Source organism: Vespa velutina, chromosome 1 (genome assembly GCF_912470025.1).
Source record: "Vespa velutina chromosome 1, iVesVel2.1, whole genome shotgun sequence".
NCBI classification, from domain to species: domain Eukaryota; kingdom Metazoa; phylum Arthropoda; class Insecta; order Hymenoptera; family Vespidae; genus Vespa; species Vespa velutina.
This window is the reverse complement of record NC_062188.1, coordinates 6265112-6285111: the sequence shown is the minus strand read 5'-3', so window position 1 is coordinate 6285111 and position 20000 is coordinate 6265112. Positions and strand designations below refer to the sequence as shown.

The following is a 20000-nucleotide window of genomic DNA, read 5'->3' as shown; positions in this document are numbered from 1 at the left end:
TTAGAAAAGCGACAGGTTAACGGGAGGTAAGCGAGAGAGACAGAGAGAGAGAGAGAGAGAGAGAGAGAGAGAGAGAGAGAGAGAGAGAGAAAGAGAGATAGAGAGAGAGAAAGAGAGAGAGAGAGAGAGAGAGCTCGAAGTGATATGTTCGTAAAAGTTTGCCGTTAGTAACTACACACAAGTAACATGCACAATACACACGTATAGTATCAACGGGTTTGCCGTGCATCCATAATATTCTTCAATTATCTTTGTGAGTCACCGATTCTCGATTGCTAATCAGGGATCCGCATGTGTCATAAAGATCGAACGAAGATGGCGTTTATTGTTCAGCAACTTTCTTTAAACGAATTGTATTATTTAACGGAGAGGGAGAAGTCCGTATTTTTTCTTTTCTTTTTTTAGGAATTGTCGAGGATTGTTAAGTAAAAAAAAAAAGAAACAAAAAAATGAGACAAAAAGAAAAAATATATAAAAGAGAAGAAAATGAGGAGGAATCGCATCGTTAGATGCAAAAAGAATCCTTCTTAATTACAATATCTTCGTTAAAAAGAGAAATAGAATATATATATATATATATATATATATTTTGTATCTTTAGAGAATTTCTCTCATTGTCGTGATCGTTGCTAACCTTTGCCGTATATAAGAGCAACGTCGTACTTATTATTTATCGAGATCGTTAGTGAAGTTCAACGAGAATTATAACGAACCTCTCTTTTTTTTTTCACTTTTCTTTTTTTTTACGAGTAACGCAGTTTTCTGCGAGTCCACGTTGATTCATTGTGTCATTGTGAAAGACCTCGGGAAAATAAATTTAAGTTAAACCTTCTGATACGTGAGATTTTTTTTTCTTCTTTTTTATTTTATTTTATTTATATAATCGTTATTTAAAAAAAAAAATATATATATATATATGTATATATATGCTAATTCTGTCGAGCAGTGCGACATATAAAAATTACGTTATCATAATTTTTCTCCATATAATTTCATTATAAAAAGAATATACTAACTGCTCGTTAAAGTAAATGTCACAGGAAACATTGCATCGTCGTTTCTTTTTTTTTTTCTTTTTTTCTTTTTTACGAAATTTTGTCACGATAAAAAAAAGAATATCGTACTAACTATTTAAAGAGTAAATGGAAAATTATGATAGTAACAAAGGTAAAGATGTAAAAATTATAATAATAATTATACAATTACATTTTCATAATTTTGCTTTCTTTTCTTTTTTTTTTTCTTTTTTATCTTTATAAAGTGTAAATATTAACATTATCATAATATTTTGGACGAAATTTGATAAAAAAAAACCTACATTATTACATAAGTACATAAAACTACATTAAATATTAACACGTTCCATATATATTATACATTTGGGGCTTTAATAAGATAAGATAAAATTAGTAGCAAAATAGATAGGCTAAAATATATACATATATATATATATATATATATATATATATATATATATATATATATATATACTCTAATGGGTTATTCGTTTTACAGTATATCCGCGTCCTTACGGTCAGAACAAATATTTTCCCTAGGAGGGGGACCGCTCGTTGACGGGACTTCGGATTTTCCGGTCTGCACGAAAACGCAATTTCACGAGGCATTTTGGCCAGATTCCAACGCGGCAAGTTTTTGTGTACAACCAACCATCAGGCCAGGGCTAATACTCAAATCCTATTTATTTGCCGTCGAGCTTGTTATATCTCTGTTCTTTTTTTTTTTTCCTCCTCCCGTCTTTCTCTCTCTCTCTCTCTCTCTTTCTCTGATTTTCTTTATTTCTATCTTTCTAGATACACTTGTAACAAAAAGACATGCCTGATAGCAAAATAGAGAGATTAAAACATTTCTCTAGTTCTTTAGCATCGACTCGTTCGAATATCTGCCATTCCATTCGAGTAATACTGAATTCTCTAATCGCAAATTGGATTATCTCAACGAACATGACAGTGGTTGTGTACTGGTGATATCTCACGATACTATACGATTGAGTGCATATACTCTTATCAAAGAGAACAAAGTAAAAAATTGCGATAATCCTTGTAAAGGGACATGAGGATAGAATTAAATCTATATATATATATATAAAAGATTGTTCATAATTGTGTTGTATCGAATCATTTGACATGGGCTTGTAAAAAGTGGGCTCTGATACCTATATAAACACGTTTTCGCGTATCGACGTCAGGTTCTTAGTGATTCATGCTCGTGGAATGTACGATGTGGTAATCGTCATGAGCAGAAACCGTGAAGAGAGAGAAAGAGAGAGAGGGGGAGGGTTGGAGGGGTAGATAACTAGAGAGAGAGAGAGAGAGAGAGAGAAAGAAAGAGGAGGTAAATTGGAGGTACAAGAAGAAGCAATCGGTGTAGTGTCTGCACGCTTCGCCGATTCTCTTCCACCATTTCCACCTCCCCCGAGAAGTCGCCCGGATGTTACGTCACGTTTGACCCGGTGCAACTCGGAGTCTCCTGGCAGCGGTGTTAGCTGCACGTTGCACACAGAGTCCTCCTCTCCTACAATACACAATATACCGGTCCCTGTTTTCTGCTATAGCTAGAATATTCATATACCACCACTTATGTACGAGATAGGAAGACGCTCCTTCTTCTTCTTTTTTCTTTTTTTTTTTTTTACTCAAACAGACCTAAATTTTTCCGATTAAAAAAAAAAAAGAAAGAAAAAGAAAAAACCGTTATCGCTTTCGTCTATTATTTGATATTTTATTTTTTTCTTTTTTTTTTCTTTTTCTTTTTTTCTTTTTTTTTTACGTATACATATTTATTTGTATTTTATTCTCGATTATCGATTACAAATCGTTATCGATTGAAAAATTTGTTCTAGAATAGCTCTATAAACGTTTTGAAGTTTCATTGAAATATAATGGAGATACGTTAATGCGAAACGTTTAGGTGATTCATCATCGACGTAATAATCATGATCATTGTGATTATCGTCATCAATTATTAGCTTGAGAACTAACTGGAATTATAAAACCTTGGCCCAAAACTTCATATATACTCGGTTACTTCTCGGTGTTACCCTCGAATAATCATTGACATCGTTTCAAATTACCGAGTTAGTATCTCGTTCTCTCTTTGCCTCATTCTATTTTTTTTTTGCTCTTCATAATAGAATGATTATCGAAATCGACGTGTACGAGACAAATTCGATTTTATAATCGTATTATGATCGTTTATAGTCGTAACGCGTTACGTACGATTAAATGTCAATTAATCGGAAGACCAATTAACCGGATTATAAATATGTCGCTGCCCAACCCAAAGAGAGGAAAAAAGAAAAGAACAGTAGGAAAAAGAAAGAAGGAAAAAAAAAACATGAAAAAGGAAAAAAGGGCGTGTTCGTTTGGAATTACTTGAGCATGCTAGGAAGAACTAACATGTGTGGGGCTAAATCGACGCTATTTTCCGACCTTGCTCCAGTCTTTACCCTTTCGCTCTCTATCTCTCTCCATTTCTCTCTCTCTCTCTCTCTCTCTCTCTCTCTCTCTCTCTCTCTCTCTCTCTCTCTCTCTCTCTCTCTCTCTCTCTCTCTCTCTCTCTCTCTCTCTCTCTCTCTGTGTCTGTCTCTTCGCTTCTCTCTTCCTCCAAGTACTTTTAATGTAATTGTCGAGCGCGTTGCCAGTTCTCGTTAGCGACCTTTGTCTCGTTACCCTATAGCCAACCTAATAGGTAAAACCTTTTTCGTTTGACGTCGATCATGGACTCTTTGTAATTTCGAAGAGTACGAGAAATTAAATTCTACATTTTTTAACAATATCAAATTCAAATGAACGAAGGTGAATGTGAAAAATTTCATTTACGTTTGAAAACTAATAATTAATTTTTAATAAAGCCGCGAATAAATTTATTCTAATTGTTTCGTTTGATTAAATCGTTCGAAGCGTACATTATATACATATGTATTTATGTATCTATGCATGCATGCATGCACGTATGTCGTAGATTACATTACAATTAGATTATAAAAGCAAATATAATACAACGTCGGTTTTATCGTGTATTTCGAACGTGAACTATACGTTGGTAACGAGAGAGAGCAACCGAGCAGGACCAGAAAACCGGTACGGAGTTTTATCCGACGAGAAACGCCAGATAAGCTCTTCTCTTTCTCTTTCTCTCTCTCTCTCTCTCTCTCTCTCTCTCTCTCTCTCTCTCTCTCTCTCCCTTTTTCTCTTTCTACTTTTCTCTTCTCTTCTCTTCTCTTCTCTTCTCTTCTCTTCTCTTCTCTTCTCTCTGGTATTAATCGTGCGAAAAATTACGTAGGACGCAAGAAACTCGTTACGTTACCGAACACTCTTATTCAAATACATACATTGACGTGATCGTAATTTTGAGAGAGAGAGAGAGAGAGAGAGAGAGAGACGAAGAGCGAAAAAAAATGAAAAGAAACAAAGAGTTTTCTTATCGATCTTATTCTACCTTTCTCTGAAAGAAAGTTTATGAAGAGCTGAGAGAAAGAGGACACCCCCATCGATCAATGTTCTTTCTCGTGTATGATGTATCGACATATCGCAAATCAACGAACCGTGAGAACTTGTAGAATCGATTCCTCCATTAACGTGAAAAAAAATCCTTACTGTTTATACCTTTCGATAGAGTTTATATATATATATATATATATATATATATATATATATATATATATATATATAACTTCTATTGAAATATATAACTGAATGTTAAGGTATAGTGCTAAAAAGGTCACTTCAAAGTTAGAACGAAACAATACTGTTGAGAAATCGGATTATTCTGATCGATCAGAATTTTATCCATGCTGAACCGACGAACTTTAGTTTCTCATGTGTACGTAGTTTAACTTTATTTTCTTGTTTATCATCGGATATCTCGAGATTATTCGATATAACGTGTATATACTATTAAAGGGAAAGTATATAAGTGAGCAATATAAGTGAGGAGAGGTTAGGGGAGTGATAGGCTATTGAGAGAGGGTGGGAAGGAGAATAAGCCAAAGTAACATTTTATGTATCAAGGGTGAATCCAATACATACATATATACATACATACATACATAAAGCTAAAATCGAAGGGGGAAATCCTATTATTTCTCCTAGCGTGAGACAGAAGATATAAAAATTCTCATTGGGGAAACTTAAATTGCAAAGATGTTGAATTTTCGCCTTTAATAGTAAATCAGGAAAGAGTTGTACACTATGTACTATATTACTCGAAAACAGGAATCTCGATACGTTGAGAGGGCCGAAGAGGAGGAGGAGGAGGAGGAGGAGGAGGAGGAGGAGGTTGGTCGGTCGGTTGGTTGGCCCGAGTCATCATCGATCGTACTCGTTAAAAAACTTTCTACGGTGAAAGTCCGTCGGGGTTTCTCGAATGCATAAAGAGAGATAAAGAGAAAGAGAGAGAGAGAGAGAGAGAAAGAGAGAGAGAGAGAGAGAGAGAGAGAGAGAAATAAATGACTCTTACGTAGCGTATCGGTGAAAATTTACCGATCGAACGGCGATTTCGCTCGCTCGACGGCTTCGAGTTTCTCTTCTCTGTGGTCTTCGATTATTTTAAAATACTTTATGTTTCTATTGTACGAACCGCGCAATATGAGATTTCTGGTACAACCATCTATCTAAGATATCTAATATCTTAAAAAAATGAAAAAGAGGAAAAAACGAAAAAAAAATTATTTTCGTTATCGAAAGAGAGTAAATAAAGAGAGAAAAGAAAAGAAAAGAAAAGAAAAAAAAAAGTAAAAGAAAAGAGAAGAATCATTATTGAACAATAATAAAATATTTTGGAAGAGAAGAACGACGGACCCACGTTGGTATCTTCCTTAAAAGATAAAGGAGGTTCGCGCGTAGCAACCGGTTGGGGGTAGCGAGAAAGAAGTTCTCCTCGTAAGTCCTTCGTAGCTTTGAAGAAGGAAAGGATCGTCGACCAATGATATTGCTCGGCGAGGGTGAGCGCTAACCAATGAGGTTGCTCCGGCGTTCTCCTCCTGCGCCGCGGCGGCGGCGAGTGAGGGTGGCGTGACTCATCGTCGGTGCGTTACGCTTCGCTTCGGCGTTCCCTCGGTCTCGCTCGGCGGTGGCGACATCCGGCGGCAAGGAAACGCTCCGCAGTCGGTCGCGACACGCCACGCCCGGCGCAACACACGAGTACGACGAGTACGAGTAAACGAGTAACGAGTACAACGAGAGTACGACGAGGACGGATTAACTAAAAAGTTCCTATATTATTAACGCGAACTACTTAACGCGCATTTTTATTTTTCTTAGATTTTCTCTCTCTCTCTCTCTCTCTCTTTCTTTCTTTCTCCCTCTCTCTTTCTCTCTCTCTCCCTTTCTCTCTCTCTCTCTCTCTCTCTTTTGATCAGTTAACGAAAGAAATCTCAAGTTTTGGTCCGTCTAATTTCGTCCGACTTCGTTTCGTACAGTTACGTTTCGTTTTGTTTCGTCGTTACGTTAAAAAGAAATATTATTTACTTATCCTAGAGAGTAACGCGATTATATATCGCGATCGTCTTTACGAACGCGCGCGCCAGACTCCTACGAGTCTGCGCGAGCCCGCTCTTCTTCACGCCGCGAGATTTTACCTGGCCTACAAAGGACGGACCACTCTTCTCGATCGGCTTAGGTGAACCGATTAGTGTTATATTGTGACATACGTCCTACCGGTGGAGGAGACTCATTTATTTTTTTTACAGACTTCCCCCACTCCTTCCCGAAAAAGTAAGTCGACATCCTCCCAATCATTTCTCTAATTTCTTTTTCTTCTCCTATTTCTTTTTTTGCTTTTTTGCTTTATATTTAAGTATCTCTTATACATATACATGTATATATATATATATATATATATATATATTCTTGAAATGAATATAAAAACAATCGAAATTTAGATTTATATTCATATAAAAAAAAAATCTTTTTTGACGGAATATCTAAAAAATTTTTCGTATCTTAATCGGGTTTCCCGCGTGCGCGCACACACACACACACATATGTGTGTGTAGTCAAACAATTGGTGAATCATTCCATTAACGAATGTTTTACCGTCGAATCTAAAATATTAAAGAATGTATATTTTTTATATACACAAAGCTTTAAATCCTTAATGTCGCGATTCTTATCTTCATTTTGTTGATCTTATTATATTAAGAATATCGTTCATCGTGTTTACATTTTGTTAAAAACTTTTTATACTATATATATATATATATATATATATATATATATATATATATATATATCACCTTCTCATTCGATCATAAATATATTCAATCTTTATATATATAATATATTTAATATATAAAAACCGTGTTAATTCGTCTAACAGTATTAAAAGAAACAGGAAGAGCGAAAGGAATATACAAATTGTCCGCGAATTTACCTCGGTCGGTAACTCACCATAAATACACACACACACACACACACATGTATATGCACACACTACGCACGTATATTTGTATACATATATAAACCACGAAGCATGGAAACTATAGGTGCGGCGCTTAATTGCATTTAACGTTATCATAAAACACGATTAATCTGCAGATAGGCGTGGCTATAAACGGAACGTCACGATGAGCTGCGTTTTATTTGATCTAGTCGCTGATAAAAAGATTAGGAGAAATTGATCCATCGTTTTCGTGAAATTCTCCCAATCGATTAATTTTTTCCAATATCTAATACATGTGTATAACACAATACCAGTCCTATGGAGAAAAAAAGAAAAAAAACAAAAAAAACAAAAAAAAAAAAACAAAAAAAAAAGACGAAACAAAAATAAAATGAAAGGAAATAAAAATGAAGGAGGATCGAGTATACGATTATTTCCATAGAGAAATTGCGGTATAAAAATTGCATCTAAATATCCGCAACGGAGAGAAAGAAGAAGAAGAAGGAGAAGAAGAAGAAGAAGAATAAAAATAAAAATAAGAATAAGAAGAAGAGTAAGAAGAAGAAGAGTAAGAAGAAGAGGAGTAAGAAGAAGAAGAAGAAGAAGAAAAGAGCCGGTCAGGGCCGACGAACAGTTCAACGATCGTTCCGCGGATGGGACTTGATTTATGCGCGAGCTATCTGCATAATTCATACAGTTATACGGAACACGACGTAACGAGAGAGAAAGAGCGAGAAAGAGAGAAGAGTAAGGTGGTTAAATGCATCGAGCCATCGAGCTTAGAATTAGTTCGACGCGCGTGAACGCGCCCTCGATGTGTCGATCACCGGTTTATTCGAACTTGCTTGGTATAATGGGTTTTATGAATCACGAGAGTGTGAGTCAGCATGGCGACGGCAGACGCTTTAACGTTAGACTCCAATATTTTCCTTCAACATATGCTTTAGATCGTTAAATTTTTCCATTTCCACGTTACACGTTATTCGCGTCGAGGATAAATATTAGATAAATAAATATACTTGAGAGAATATATATATATATGGGGCAGAATGACGTCACGATTTGGATTAGGGCTCGTTACGATAGATGTGAGGAAAGGGGAGGATGGATTAAAGGAAAGAAGAAAAATTCGAATGACGTAACCGATAAACCTCATTTCCTATCGTGAAAAAACAAATGCATTTCATTTTTTGCACGAGCATAACTCGGTCGAGTTCTATATTATAAATAGATAAATGATTATCAGAGACATTAGACAAACTAGTTTTTAGTTTTCGCAATTGGTTTACTCGACTATTGGAAGAGAAGTTTCGAGAGTTGTCACGTGTCCTTCCAATGTAAGGGTGTCCAACAACCCCTCGTGTAGCACGTCAAAGTGGATCGATAAAACGGACCGTGTGTTATATTTTTTACAAGGTTCTTACGATTTTGAACAAATTTACTTATTAAACTTTATATATATATATATATATTAAATATACATATATGTATATGGTTTTCCGATTTAGTAAAATTTCCAAAGTTTTGAAAATGTTACAAATTTTAGATATATATATACACATCGTATATACATCGTATATATGTATACAGATAAAACATTTGCATACACAAATACGTAATATATATATATATATATATATATATATATACATATATATATATATATGTATATATTAATATATATTAATATTTAATATACAATATATATTAATATTTAATGTATAATTAAGTATACATATACATGTATTCAGGAACTTGGTAGACCGAGGACGAGCAAGAAGAGTATACATATCGTCTAGTACTCCCCCAAGAGAGTGCTTTTTAAATGCATCTCTCCTCCTTTATTGTCTACCTTCTGCCGTAATATCGCGGTTGCCACGTAATCCAATATTTCCGTGTAATTTAAACTCCATCGTAAAGAGCGCAAGTTGCGTTGCGGAGCAGCGGTTTCTCGGCTATGATCCGAATCAAGCCACGATCCTCTTGTAAAAAGACGAATAGAGATAGAAAGAGAGAGAGAGGGGGGGAGAAAAAAGAGACAAATAGAGAAGAGACGTATATCGCTCCGTAAAGAATATCATCGAGGACGTTTTCAAGACGAACGGGTTTCGATATCTATCTCGTAAGATCGTCCTCGTAAAACAGAAATTAAAGTTGGAGAGAGAAAGAGAGAGAGAGAGAGTGAGAGAGAGAGAGAGAGAGAGAGAGAGAGAGAGAGAGAGAGAGACTAAAGACTAGTGACTAGAGATTGGATAATCATTGTTCACCAAATAAGACTATCTTTCTTGAATTTTTCTAGAGATTTGTTTGATTTGTTTTCTTTTTTTGTAACATAAATATCCCTTATGAATACAGGAATAAAGTGGTATACATATATACATAATACTAGCGTAGGCTGTTAATCATAGAACTCGCGTCGGGTATTCTGATAGATTAGCATAATTAACTCTATTTTCTTAAATGCGTCGAAAATTGTTCTTTCCTTTTACGTAAAAAACGCACGAACGCAGAATGCTCACGTTCAAATTATAATCTCTCCCTCTCTCTCTCTCTCTCTCTCTTTCTCTTTCTTTATCTTTAAAACATTTACTAGGATAACCTAACATCTTTAACATTTTTTAATCATGTTGATTTAACAAAATTACTTGTTACACTCCTAAAGTGTATTAGTTTATATCTCGAAAGTGATCGAAGTTTCTCGAACGTTCGATTGGTTGTTTCGTTCGTTCATTCGTTCGTTTCATCGTTACGTCGCAATCATCATTATACGAATCACGTTTCTTTGATATTGCGACTGTCGATAAAAGTCCTTCGTCGACTCCCAAAAATGGCGACTTATTTTTAACGAAAGCAAGTCCCGTGAAAGCATGCCTTGTGGCTCGAGGAAACGTGTTGTCAGATCGGGCCACGTGAGTCATGAGAAAGGATTTCTCGGCGAGAAATCATTTATGGTTGTTCACCAACACTCTCCTCTACGAAACTTATCGTTTCTTATATATATATATTAATAATCGAAAATAATGAGAGTGACGTACGTATTATAAGTATTTACGGATGTGTGTTCGTTTATGTCCGTGTTAATCATTAACGACTCCGCTCGATTATATTTTTTATTTTTTCACGCTTTTCTTTTTGCTCCTCTTCTCTCACTTTTTACGAAAAAAAAAAAAAAAAAAAAAAAAAAAAAAAATGAAAATATATCATATTTTCTCGCAAACGCTATAACGTTAAAATATTTTTAACATAGAACACGTAAGTTTCACATTTCTTTTCCATATTTTAAACTTAAAAGTAGATCGATGACATCAGAAACATATTTCACGGTTTTTTTTGTTTTTATTATTTCTTTATTTTTTTTTTTTTTTTTTTTTTAACTCATCCTCGTATTCGCGAACGTTAGGACTTTCTTCAAAAAAAAAAAAAAAAAAAAAAAAAAAAGGAACTATGCAGAAGAGGGATGTAGAAATTCGCAATGGAGTGTCTGTGTATGTGTGTCTGTGTATGTATACGCGTGGACAGAATTAACCCGTAAAAGAACGTTGATGTTATTAGTAGTGCAATAAATTACTATGCTGTCGCACCACCGACTCGACCCTGGACCCACCGAGATTTTATTTTGATCTAATCGTTTACGACGACAGTTTATCGCATTCGTTGAATTCATCGTTCTTACTATCTCATCAGAATTCTCCATAAGCTTTTCTTTTCGATGGATGGATGGCAGGATGCCAAAAGGCAATGACGTTATCAACATTGTTTCAAGACTTTCATTCATAAGGACAGTTCATTCGTTTAGAACGATATTTTTAGAATTGGAAAGATCTTTTTTAAATTGTTTCTAATATTAATCCGTAAAAGGTATCGTCACGAACATCAAGTCCGAGCTAACTTTAATTCTATATCATTATTTATCGAAAAAAAATAATTTTAAAATATTAGTTTTACCGTTCATGAAATTTTTAAAATAATAGTCATATAATATTATTCATGGGAAGAAGGATATTTAATTTTTATTAAAATTTTATCCGTAATAACCATTAAAATGGTTAACAATATTCTATAAACAATTGATGCGTTAAATCTCGATTGGATCATTCACCTAAACGATGTTAACGCATATAAATTCGAAATTCATTAGTATTCTGTTCTCGCAATGTCTAACATTACTCTAATTCGTGGGATGATCATACACGCCCATTCTTTCATTATCTCGCTAAAACATTTGTAACACTTTCTTACAGAGTACAAGGAAGCTGATGTGATTGGTATGATTATGGCTATGAGTCAGATTCTAAAAAAAAAAAAAAAAGAAAACAGAAAAGAATCGTGCCAGTAATTCAAATAATTATTCTAAGGAAAAATTGAAGTAAATGTTCGAGGACAATGAGAGAGAGAGAGAGAGAAAGAGAGAGAGAGAGAGAGAGAGAGAGAGAGGGGGTGAAAAATAAATGAAAAGGGAAAAAAAAGACAAAAAAAAAATGAAAAAAAAAGGAATCTCGTCTTCTTTAAAATAAACTTTCTAAATATCTTTCTAAAACAAATAGAGAAGAAAAAAAAGAAGTAGTACGTACTTTACGAAAGATAAAAATATTTCAAAGAAACGTCGAACATCGAAACGTATAGCTGTATTAGTTAAAATAAATTTACCGAGGAATAAACGAAAAAGAAAGGAAAAAAAAAAAAAGAAGAAGAAGAAAGAAAAAAAAAACAAGAAAAAGAAAAAATAAAAAGGGAGAAAAAAGCAAGAGGAAAAAGTTTATGAGTGATCACAAACTCAATCGGACTTTAACTTATCGTTAAAAATACAAGCGTCGAGTTTCGATTTTCTTTCAAAATCCACATCGTTGATCGTCCCCGGTCTATCCGAGATTTTTATATTTTTCATCTATTATAAAAGAGTGTTTATGGTGGTAGTAATGATGTTGGTTGTGGTGAGTTAGGATGATGTGGTATGATATGATGCGGTGTGATGTGTGGTATAGAAAGGGTTGGCAGAGGAGGATAGGTTTGCTTCAAAACGAACGTTTCTGCGAATGAAATCGTCTGGGTATCGGATCGAAGAAAAAGAACGGGGGCAGGGAGGGTGGTTGAAATAGGGAGGAAGTTGAAAAAGGAAGAGGTGGGGGGGGGGAGAAAGCGAAAAAAAACCACACAGCAAAAATGGAGGAGGATGGTGGTGGTCGATGAGCGGCGCCCTTGCGAAAACCCGTCTGAAAGTCACGGGAATTAATATCTGATGGGAGCTAAAGAGAGATGGATGCTTCTCCAACGTAATAAAGTCACTGGAGCGTGAGCGAGAGAGTGGAAAAGCAGATGGAAAGCGAGGTGTGTAGAAACGAAAGAGAGAGAGAGAGAGAAAGAGAGAGAGGGAGAGAGAGAGGAATAGATAGAAAGACACAGAGATAGAGAAAGAGAGATATGGAGATAGAGTAAGAAAGATGCAGAGATAGAATGAGAGAGTAAGAGAGAGAGTGTAAGAGAGAGGGAGAGAGAGAAGGAATACGGATGAAGGAGATGGAATGAAACGAGAGAGAGAGAGAGAGAGAGAGAGAGAGAGAGAGAGAGAGAGAGAGAGAGAGAGAGAGAGAACGTGTACGCAAGCGTCGATACGAAGAGTGCAGCGTGGGTCAATGCACCTGAAATCAGGGCCGCATGTCGTCGGGGTGCAGATTACGGGGGAAAATATTTTTTTCCACCCCTTGAATTTTGTCAAGCACTCATCAAGTCTCTCTTTCTCTTTCTCTCTTGTTGTCTTGGAAAATCGAACGAGTACAAGCGTTTTCTGGCTCATTGAAAAGAGGCAGTCATCCGTAAGTCACAGTATGTCGTAAAACGTGTGTCTATGTTTAAAATATATTTCGGACCTCCCCGATCGTTTTTCTAATCGACGAGATTCTAAGGAGAGAAGGGATAACGTTTCGTGCATGTGAGTCACGTGATTGACGGAGCTAGAAAGATTGAATTATGTAAATCTTTCGATAAATTGGAGTCTTGTTGTTTATTTAATTTTTCTCTTGTTTTCTTTTTTCTTTTTTTTTTTTCAAACATTTTTTAGTCAGTGTCAAGTCATATTGATTTATATCGAGACAATTTTCATTTCATCCCATTGCAAGAATAATGGCCCGTTACTAAAGCAACATCGATAAACCAAAGATTTACGTAATCGTGGTTTCGAGAAAAGTATGATTCACCGTTATCGAAACGATAATATTCCGTAATAGACGTGATCGCAACGAAACGATGTAAATAACAACGCTCGTTGATGATAAGTCAACGAATCAAAAGACTATTTAAAATATTAAGTCTTATCGACGATATTTGTTTTTGTATTTTTTTCTTTCTTTCTTTCTTTTTTTCCTTTTTTTTTTATTTACTCTTTTTTCTCTTTCAGACGATCCAAATTACGCCGTAACGAGCTTGATAAAAGCGGCCAAACACGCGGGCTCTTTGGACAACATTACAGCTATCGTGGTCTTCTTAACGGCACCAAGTGATATCGTAGCGAGGTCGAGCGACGCCAATTCTGTTCTCGTCGTGAAATCGATGAAAAACATGGCCGTGAACAATCCATACGTACAGAAGGATCTCAGCGATGGCTTGTTCTTCAAGCAGATGAAGCAATACCAACAGCAACATCAGCAGCCTTATGACAACGATCAAGAAGAGAGGCACGCTAATGGATCGGAAGAAACGGCAATGGACGACGGTGGTTTTCACGATGAGATAACAGGCGGTGGTGCTGATGGAAAACACGAAGAGAACGATGCCGCAGATTATATTTACGAGGATCTTGGACCAGAGACAGACGTCGATGCCGTCGATGACGTCGACAACGCGGACAACCTGGACAATTTGGAGAATGAAAATCCATTACTCGACAATGTTCCTTCTATTGCTGCCAATCTCTCGGATGGAATATTTCTAGAGGGAAAAAATATGCCTAAGTGTGATGAGAACAATTTCCAGGAGGAGAATACAGCCCTAAATGTAACCCTTGAAACAACCCTCGACGACGACGACTCGCCGGCCAACAACGACATAAGTAAGCATTATTATTCTCTCTTTCTCTTTTTTTCCTCTCTCTCTCTCTCTCTCTCTCTCTCTCTCTCTACACTTCCTCTTTCTGTACTTCACATTTTTATCCTTTAATGTAAATTCAACTATATACATACGTCGTTATAGTTGTTACATCGAAAATATTACATATCCTTATTCTCATATTATTCATATCCTTTTATGATTCTATTATATTATACGAATATTATAATTTTTTTTTTCTTTTATTACACGAGTTATTCTAAACTATACGAGCGGACGTACATAAATAAAGGTTTATGATAAAGGTATGCATTTGAGAATCGAACGAAGGCAACAGAACTATTAACAACGCTCGACCTCTTTGGACTTAATACGAGAACATTAAAATTGCATAGGTATAATATAATCTATCATAAGGATATTGCGCTCATTAATCACAAGAGGATACTATAAAATTCGAAAATAAATTTATCGCCGTGAAACGACATATGCGCGACCATATATATATATATTTTTTTTTTTTTTTTTTTTTTTTTTTTTTGAGAATAGATAGTTATTTTCGGAGTATCTATCGTTGTTCTTTGTAGAACGATTGAATATTCTTAATCAAAGTTCGTTTAAAATTTTTATCTTTCTTTTTTTTTTTTTACAACGTCTCATACATTAAATTAACGATTAAATTAATTTTTGTCGTACCAAGTGATAAAAATCTTTTACATATTCGTATTTATCTACCAAAGATATCTCGTGGTAAAAATTTACGTCGACGGCTCATTAGCCACCCTTTCGTTTGTGTATCCGTTACGTTTCTATATAGACGACTTTCGTCTCGGTCATTATTTCGAATTGTTTCTCGTGCGTTCGTGTTAGGCATACCTCTTCTTCTTCTCCTTTTTTTTTTTGTCTTTCACCGTCTCGGCAAGCTCGAGTGAGAAACGCAGTGCTGCACGCTTAAAAAGAACAAATTTTATGCTTTTCGATGCTATTTCGATGCGGAAAGAGAAAGAGAGAGGAGAGATAAAAAGAGAGAGAGAGAGAGAGAGAGAGAGAGAGAGAGAGAGAGAAAGAGAGGCTACTGGAAAGAGGGTCGTACTTATTTTAGAAACGCTAGAACGAGTGTATCTCTCTCTCTCTCTCTCTCTCTCTCTCTCTTTTTTTCTTTCTCTCTCGACACGCCCGCCATGTCGTCGTCCTCGTAGTCGTTCGAAAAGAAAGATTCTTCATTCCTATATTCAAACTACCCGCTCTTTTTGCTCTTTTCTCTCGGTTCAGACTGACATCTACAGTACGTACGGTGTAATCACATGAAATTTCGCCTCCCGTAAAAAAATCTCATTATCTCCAATATTTTAGTTCTGAGTTTTTATTTCTCTTTTATCTCCTTTTTCTTTTTCTTTTTTTTTTTTTTTTAATTTTTATTTATGTATTTATTTATTCATTCATTTTTTTTTAATTTTTATTTATGTATTTATTTATTTATTTATTTATTTATTTATTCTTTTTTTTTTTTTTTTTTTATTTATTTATTTATTTATTTATTCAAGTTTTTTTCTTTTTTTTTTCTTCTTTTTTTTTTTTTATAAATAATCATGGCTCCGATCACAGGTCGATTACATCGTCCTACTTCCCATATAGATATGTTATACACAAAAACGCGTTACGTCCAAACTCTTACGATCTTTCCTTTATATTTCACGAAGCACACTCTCGGCCCACTTTCCGCTTGTACCTTTGACTTTCACCACCTTGTGCCAGTCACTGCACTTCCTGCACTGATTGTCGTATGCCGGTTCGCGAATCAGACCAAACTCCTACGGCCTTCTCTCTTCTACACCGTAAATACCTTCTTCTTTTCCCCTATATTTCTCTCTCTCTCTCTCTCTCTTTCTCTCTATCTCTCTCTCTCTCTATCTCTATCTCTACCTCTATCTTTTTCTCTTTCTTTTTCTCTTTCTCTTTCTCTCTATTTCCTCTGACCGCTAGTTAGTCAGTCGATGCATCTCAATCACGAACGGATATTTGCTTTTAATTACTCACTAACCTAACCACTTTACTACACGGTGAAATCCCATTTGCAATTGTTCGTTGTTTAGTATTGTCCAATCGATTTTTTTTTCTTTTTTCTTTTTCCCCCTTCCCCAATCGTACGATTCCAATTTCCGCGTTCTCATTCGAAAAAAAAAAAGAAAGAAGAAAAAAAAGAAAAGGAAAGAAAAAAAAATGCAACGTCCTATCGATTCCTTCTTCTCTTTTCTTTTTTTTTTTTTCTTTTTTTTTTTCTTTTCCTTCTTTTTTTTTTCTTTCACATACAAACATCGATATAGCTCATTGAGTAATCGTCTTGAAATTCAAAGATTTCTTTGTTGCCGACTGATTCGTATTATTTTATCATGTGTTATTTTCTTATGTATTAAAAATCGATGAAATAATTTCGGGGAAACATTGCAGTTGCTTATTAAGATTCTAAATCGCCGTTAACGTTCTTGTTAATTTTCGTCACGAGACTTTGTCGATGGAGTAGTAGAAATACCGGTGATGCCTCGTATACTCGGTCAGGAATCTTGGCCTGAATTTGACGCTAGCTCTACTGCATACCGACTAGTCTGTTCGTACCACAATTGGCTTGATAATTCTTTCATTCGATTATCATATAATTTAAATTGATTTAAATAAATTTACTTATTTATTTATTTATATTCATCATATACAATTTGATTACATAATTATCATTTATAACATAGATATATATATATATATATCCTTATCATTTTTATTATTTTATTTCAATTATAATTTTTAATTTAAACACTATTAATAGATACATATACATATATATATATATATAACTTGAAAGTTAGAATTTTTCCTGGCAAGCTTAAAATCTCTTTCATCGTAATCCATATCATCGCTCTACGTTCATTTAAATAAAGTAAACGAAAATTGGTCGTATCGAGGTTGTTAAATCGATAAAAAAATCGACGAGGTGAAAGAGCGCGTCAGCGACGTTTACGTAGGATCTCGATCGAATTAGGCGCGTCTTAATGCGCGCGCCGAGCAAACGAAAGAGAGAAATAGCGTGATTGGTCGTTGTGCCGGGAGGTCGGGACCAATCAGAATCGGTGGCGCGACTGGTGCGCGACGGTTTGGGCGGAGTAAGGAAGGGGGATTCCGGCAGTTGGTCTCTTCGAAGCCCTTACGTTCTAGCAAATGTGCGTCTTCTTTCAAAGTCTTCCTCACGTTGGTACTTTTGAAAAGTGTCGTATTTGCATCGAAGTATCGTCGTAAATCTATTTTATATCACGAACGTTTTTCAATTGTTGTGTTGTCATCGTCATCGTCGTCGTCGTCGTCGTCGTTGTTGTCATCGTCGTCGTCGTCGTCGTCTTAAACTAGTGGCTTTTAAGATCGTGTTAAAACAAAAGGATAAATAAGATTTGTGAGTATTTTTCGAAGCGTCCTTCATTGAATATTATTATTCCATCTATTTTTTTTTTGTGCGCTTGAGAAGAGAAGAGAAGAGAAGAAGAGATAGATAGATACATAGATACATAGATAGATAGAGAGAAAGAAAGAAAGAAAGAAAGAAATGGAGTGAGATAGAGGAAGAGCGTTCGGCAAAGGTACGTTGGAAACACGTCCACCATACTCTCAAAGCAAAAGCTAGCCTGCAAATTTAAATTTGGAACGGATGCCGGCCGGCGAGTTGTCGTCGTCGTCGCCGTCGTCGTCCTCTTCATCATCATCGTCTTTGTCGTCGTCGTGGTTGTCGTCCGAGAAAGAGAAAAAAGGCTCGTACGTTTTAGTCCCACTCTTTCTCTTTCTCTCTCTCTCTCTCTCTCTCTTTCTGTCTCTCCTTTACCAAGAAATTCTCGATCACCGCCTCCGCTACCGGTCTCTCGAGAATGTTCGATCGTGTGTGACAGGTGCGCACGAGAAACATCCAACTCTTTTACGGGAATTGGATTATTTATATTTTCTTTTTCTTTTTTTTTAGTTATCTTTCTTTTACTCATAATCCTCGTGGCTTCGTGTTTCTTTTCTCTCTCTCTTTCTCTCTCTCTCTCTCTCCTTTCTACTCCTTTTCTCTCCTCCCCTTCCTTCTCCTCTCTTCTCCTGACTCGCCCTGTCTGCATAGGCGTAGTAGCACTTTCCTACGATGCCAAGATCGTAACGTCTTTCTAACCTTTCTTTTTTTTTTTCTTTTTCTTTCTTTTTTTTTTTCGCTTCCCTTTTCTTCGTCTCCGTCACGCTCGGTATATCACGAGAAAGAGAGATAATGGAAGGATTGGAGAGAGTGAGAAAGAGAGAGAGAGAGAGAGAGAGAGAGAGAGAGAGAGAGAGAAAGAGAAAGAAAGATAAAAAAAAAAGGAAAGACGATGCACGCTTTGTAACCGTGTGCATAGGATAAAAGGAGTGTAGAGGGACGGGGAGGGATGAAATGGAGTGGGGTGGAGCCACAAGGCTCGCGTTTTCTCTGAAGTAAGTAAGCGCGTAAATTTAATTCTCGACTGGTCCAAATTATCTCGTGTGATTTTTTTCTTCCCTTTCAGTTAATGGCTACGACTATATATATATATATATATATATATAGTATGTTAGAATTTTCTTTTTTGTTTTTTTTTCTTCGTCACGTTATCGAACGAATGTCGCCGTACGTCGTAAAAATATATATATATTATATACATATATTTATGTATGTGTGTGTCGGTGTGCGCACATATGTATATATATGTATATTTTACGACGATCCAAATAGTTCATTTTTCTTTTTTTTCCTTTTCGTTTTTTTCCCTTTTCCTTTTTTTTCCTTTTCCTTTTGTTTCGGTTTTTTTCTTTTTCTTTTTTTTTTTTTTTTTTTTTTTTTTTTTTTTAATGTATACAACGTTAGAGATAAAAAACGAAGATAGATCCATATCGGGCATATTGAAAAAAAAAAATATGAACGATAACTTCAACGTTGAGAATAAATAATTCGAAGTTCTTTTGTTTCCCCTCTCCTCTCACCTCGTATCGTAACCTTAGAATTTATCAAATTTAAACGTTCTTAGGTTGTTTTCGTTGTTTTCGTTGTTTTCAAAAGGCATCAAATTTTGAGCAAATAATTTGTTGATTCCGTTAATGAAACATTTACTTACTTTTTTTTTTTTTTTTTTTTTTGTTCCTCAATTATTATAAGTTACTGAAAACGAAGTTATTAAAAACATGCTGGTATTCAAACTAACGAAATATTGGTAGGCATGTTCATTGGTCGGATCACACTTTACTTCATTATATTCTCACACGAGCGCTCACAATATCTGCTTTCGTTGATGTTTCCTATCGGAAAAAGAATGAACTTATCGTATTTATTCGTGTTATATTCCGTCGACACGCGTTTGAAACCGTTCGACGAAATGTACAATGAAAGCTTTTCATAGGCGCGTGTTGGCACGTAGCAGCTAAGTACAATGTGACTTCACTATTGCTAGCCTTGAATATATGTGATGTCACATATCTACTTTAATGTGTGATACTTCTCTTATTCTATCTCCTTCCCCTTTTCTCTCTCTCTCTCTCTCTCT

At 35.4% G+C, this 20000-nt stretch overlaps 1 protein-coding gene across 8 annotated transcripts in view; it reads left to right on the top strand.

The window, feature by feature from the left end:
• The window catches only part of LOC124952508 (uncharacterized threonine-rich GPI-anchored glycoprotein PJ4664.02-like), a 63903-nt gene that overhangs the window by 27944 nt on the left and 15959 nt on the right, over positions 1–20000 (top strand). For 4 of the 8 annotated variants that reach the window (XM_047502526.1, XM_047502511.1, XM_047502517.1 and 1 more), the window contains one exon: positions 13793–14443. In XM_047502526.1, the coding sequence (XP_047358482.1) occupies positions 13793–14443 (651 nt within the window). Of the gene's footprint in view, positions 1–6027; positions 6735–12515; positions 12727–12959; positions 13212–13792; positions 14444–20000 lie in introns of those variants that run through there. The other 4 variants (XM_047502569.1, XM_047502543.1, XM_047502551.1 and 1 more) reach the window with 4 other exon arrangements.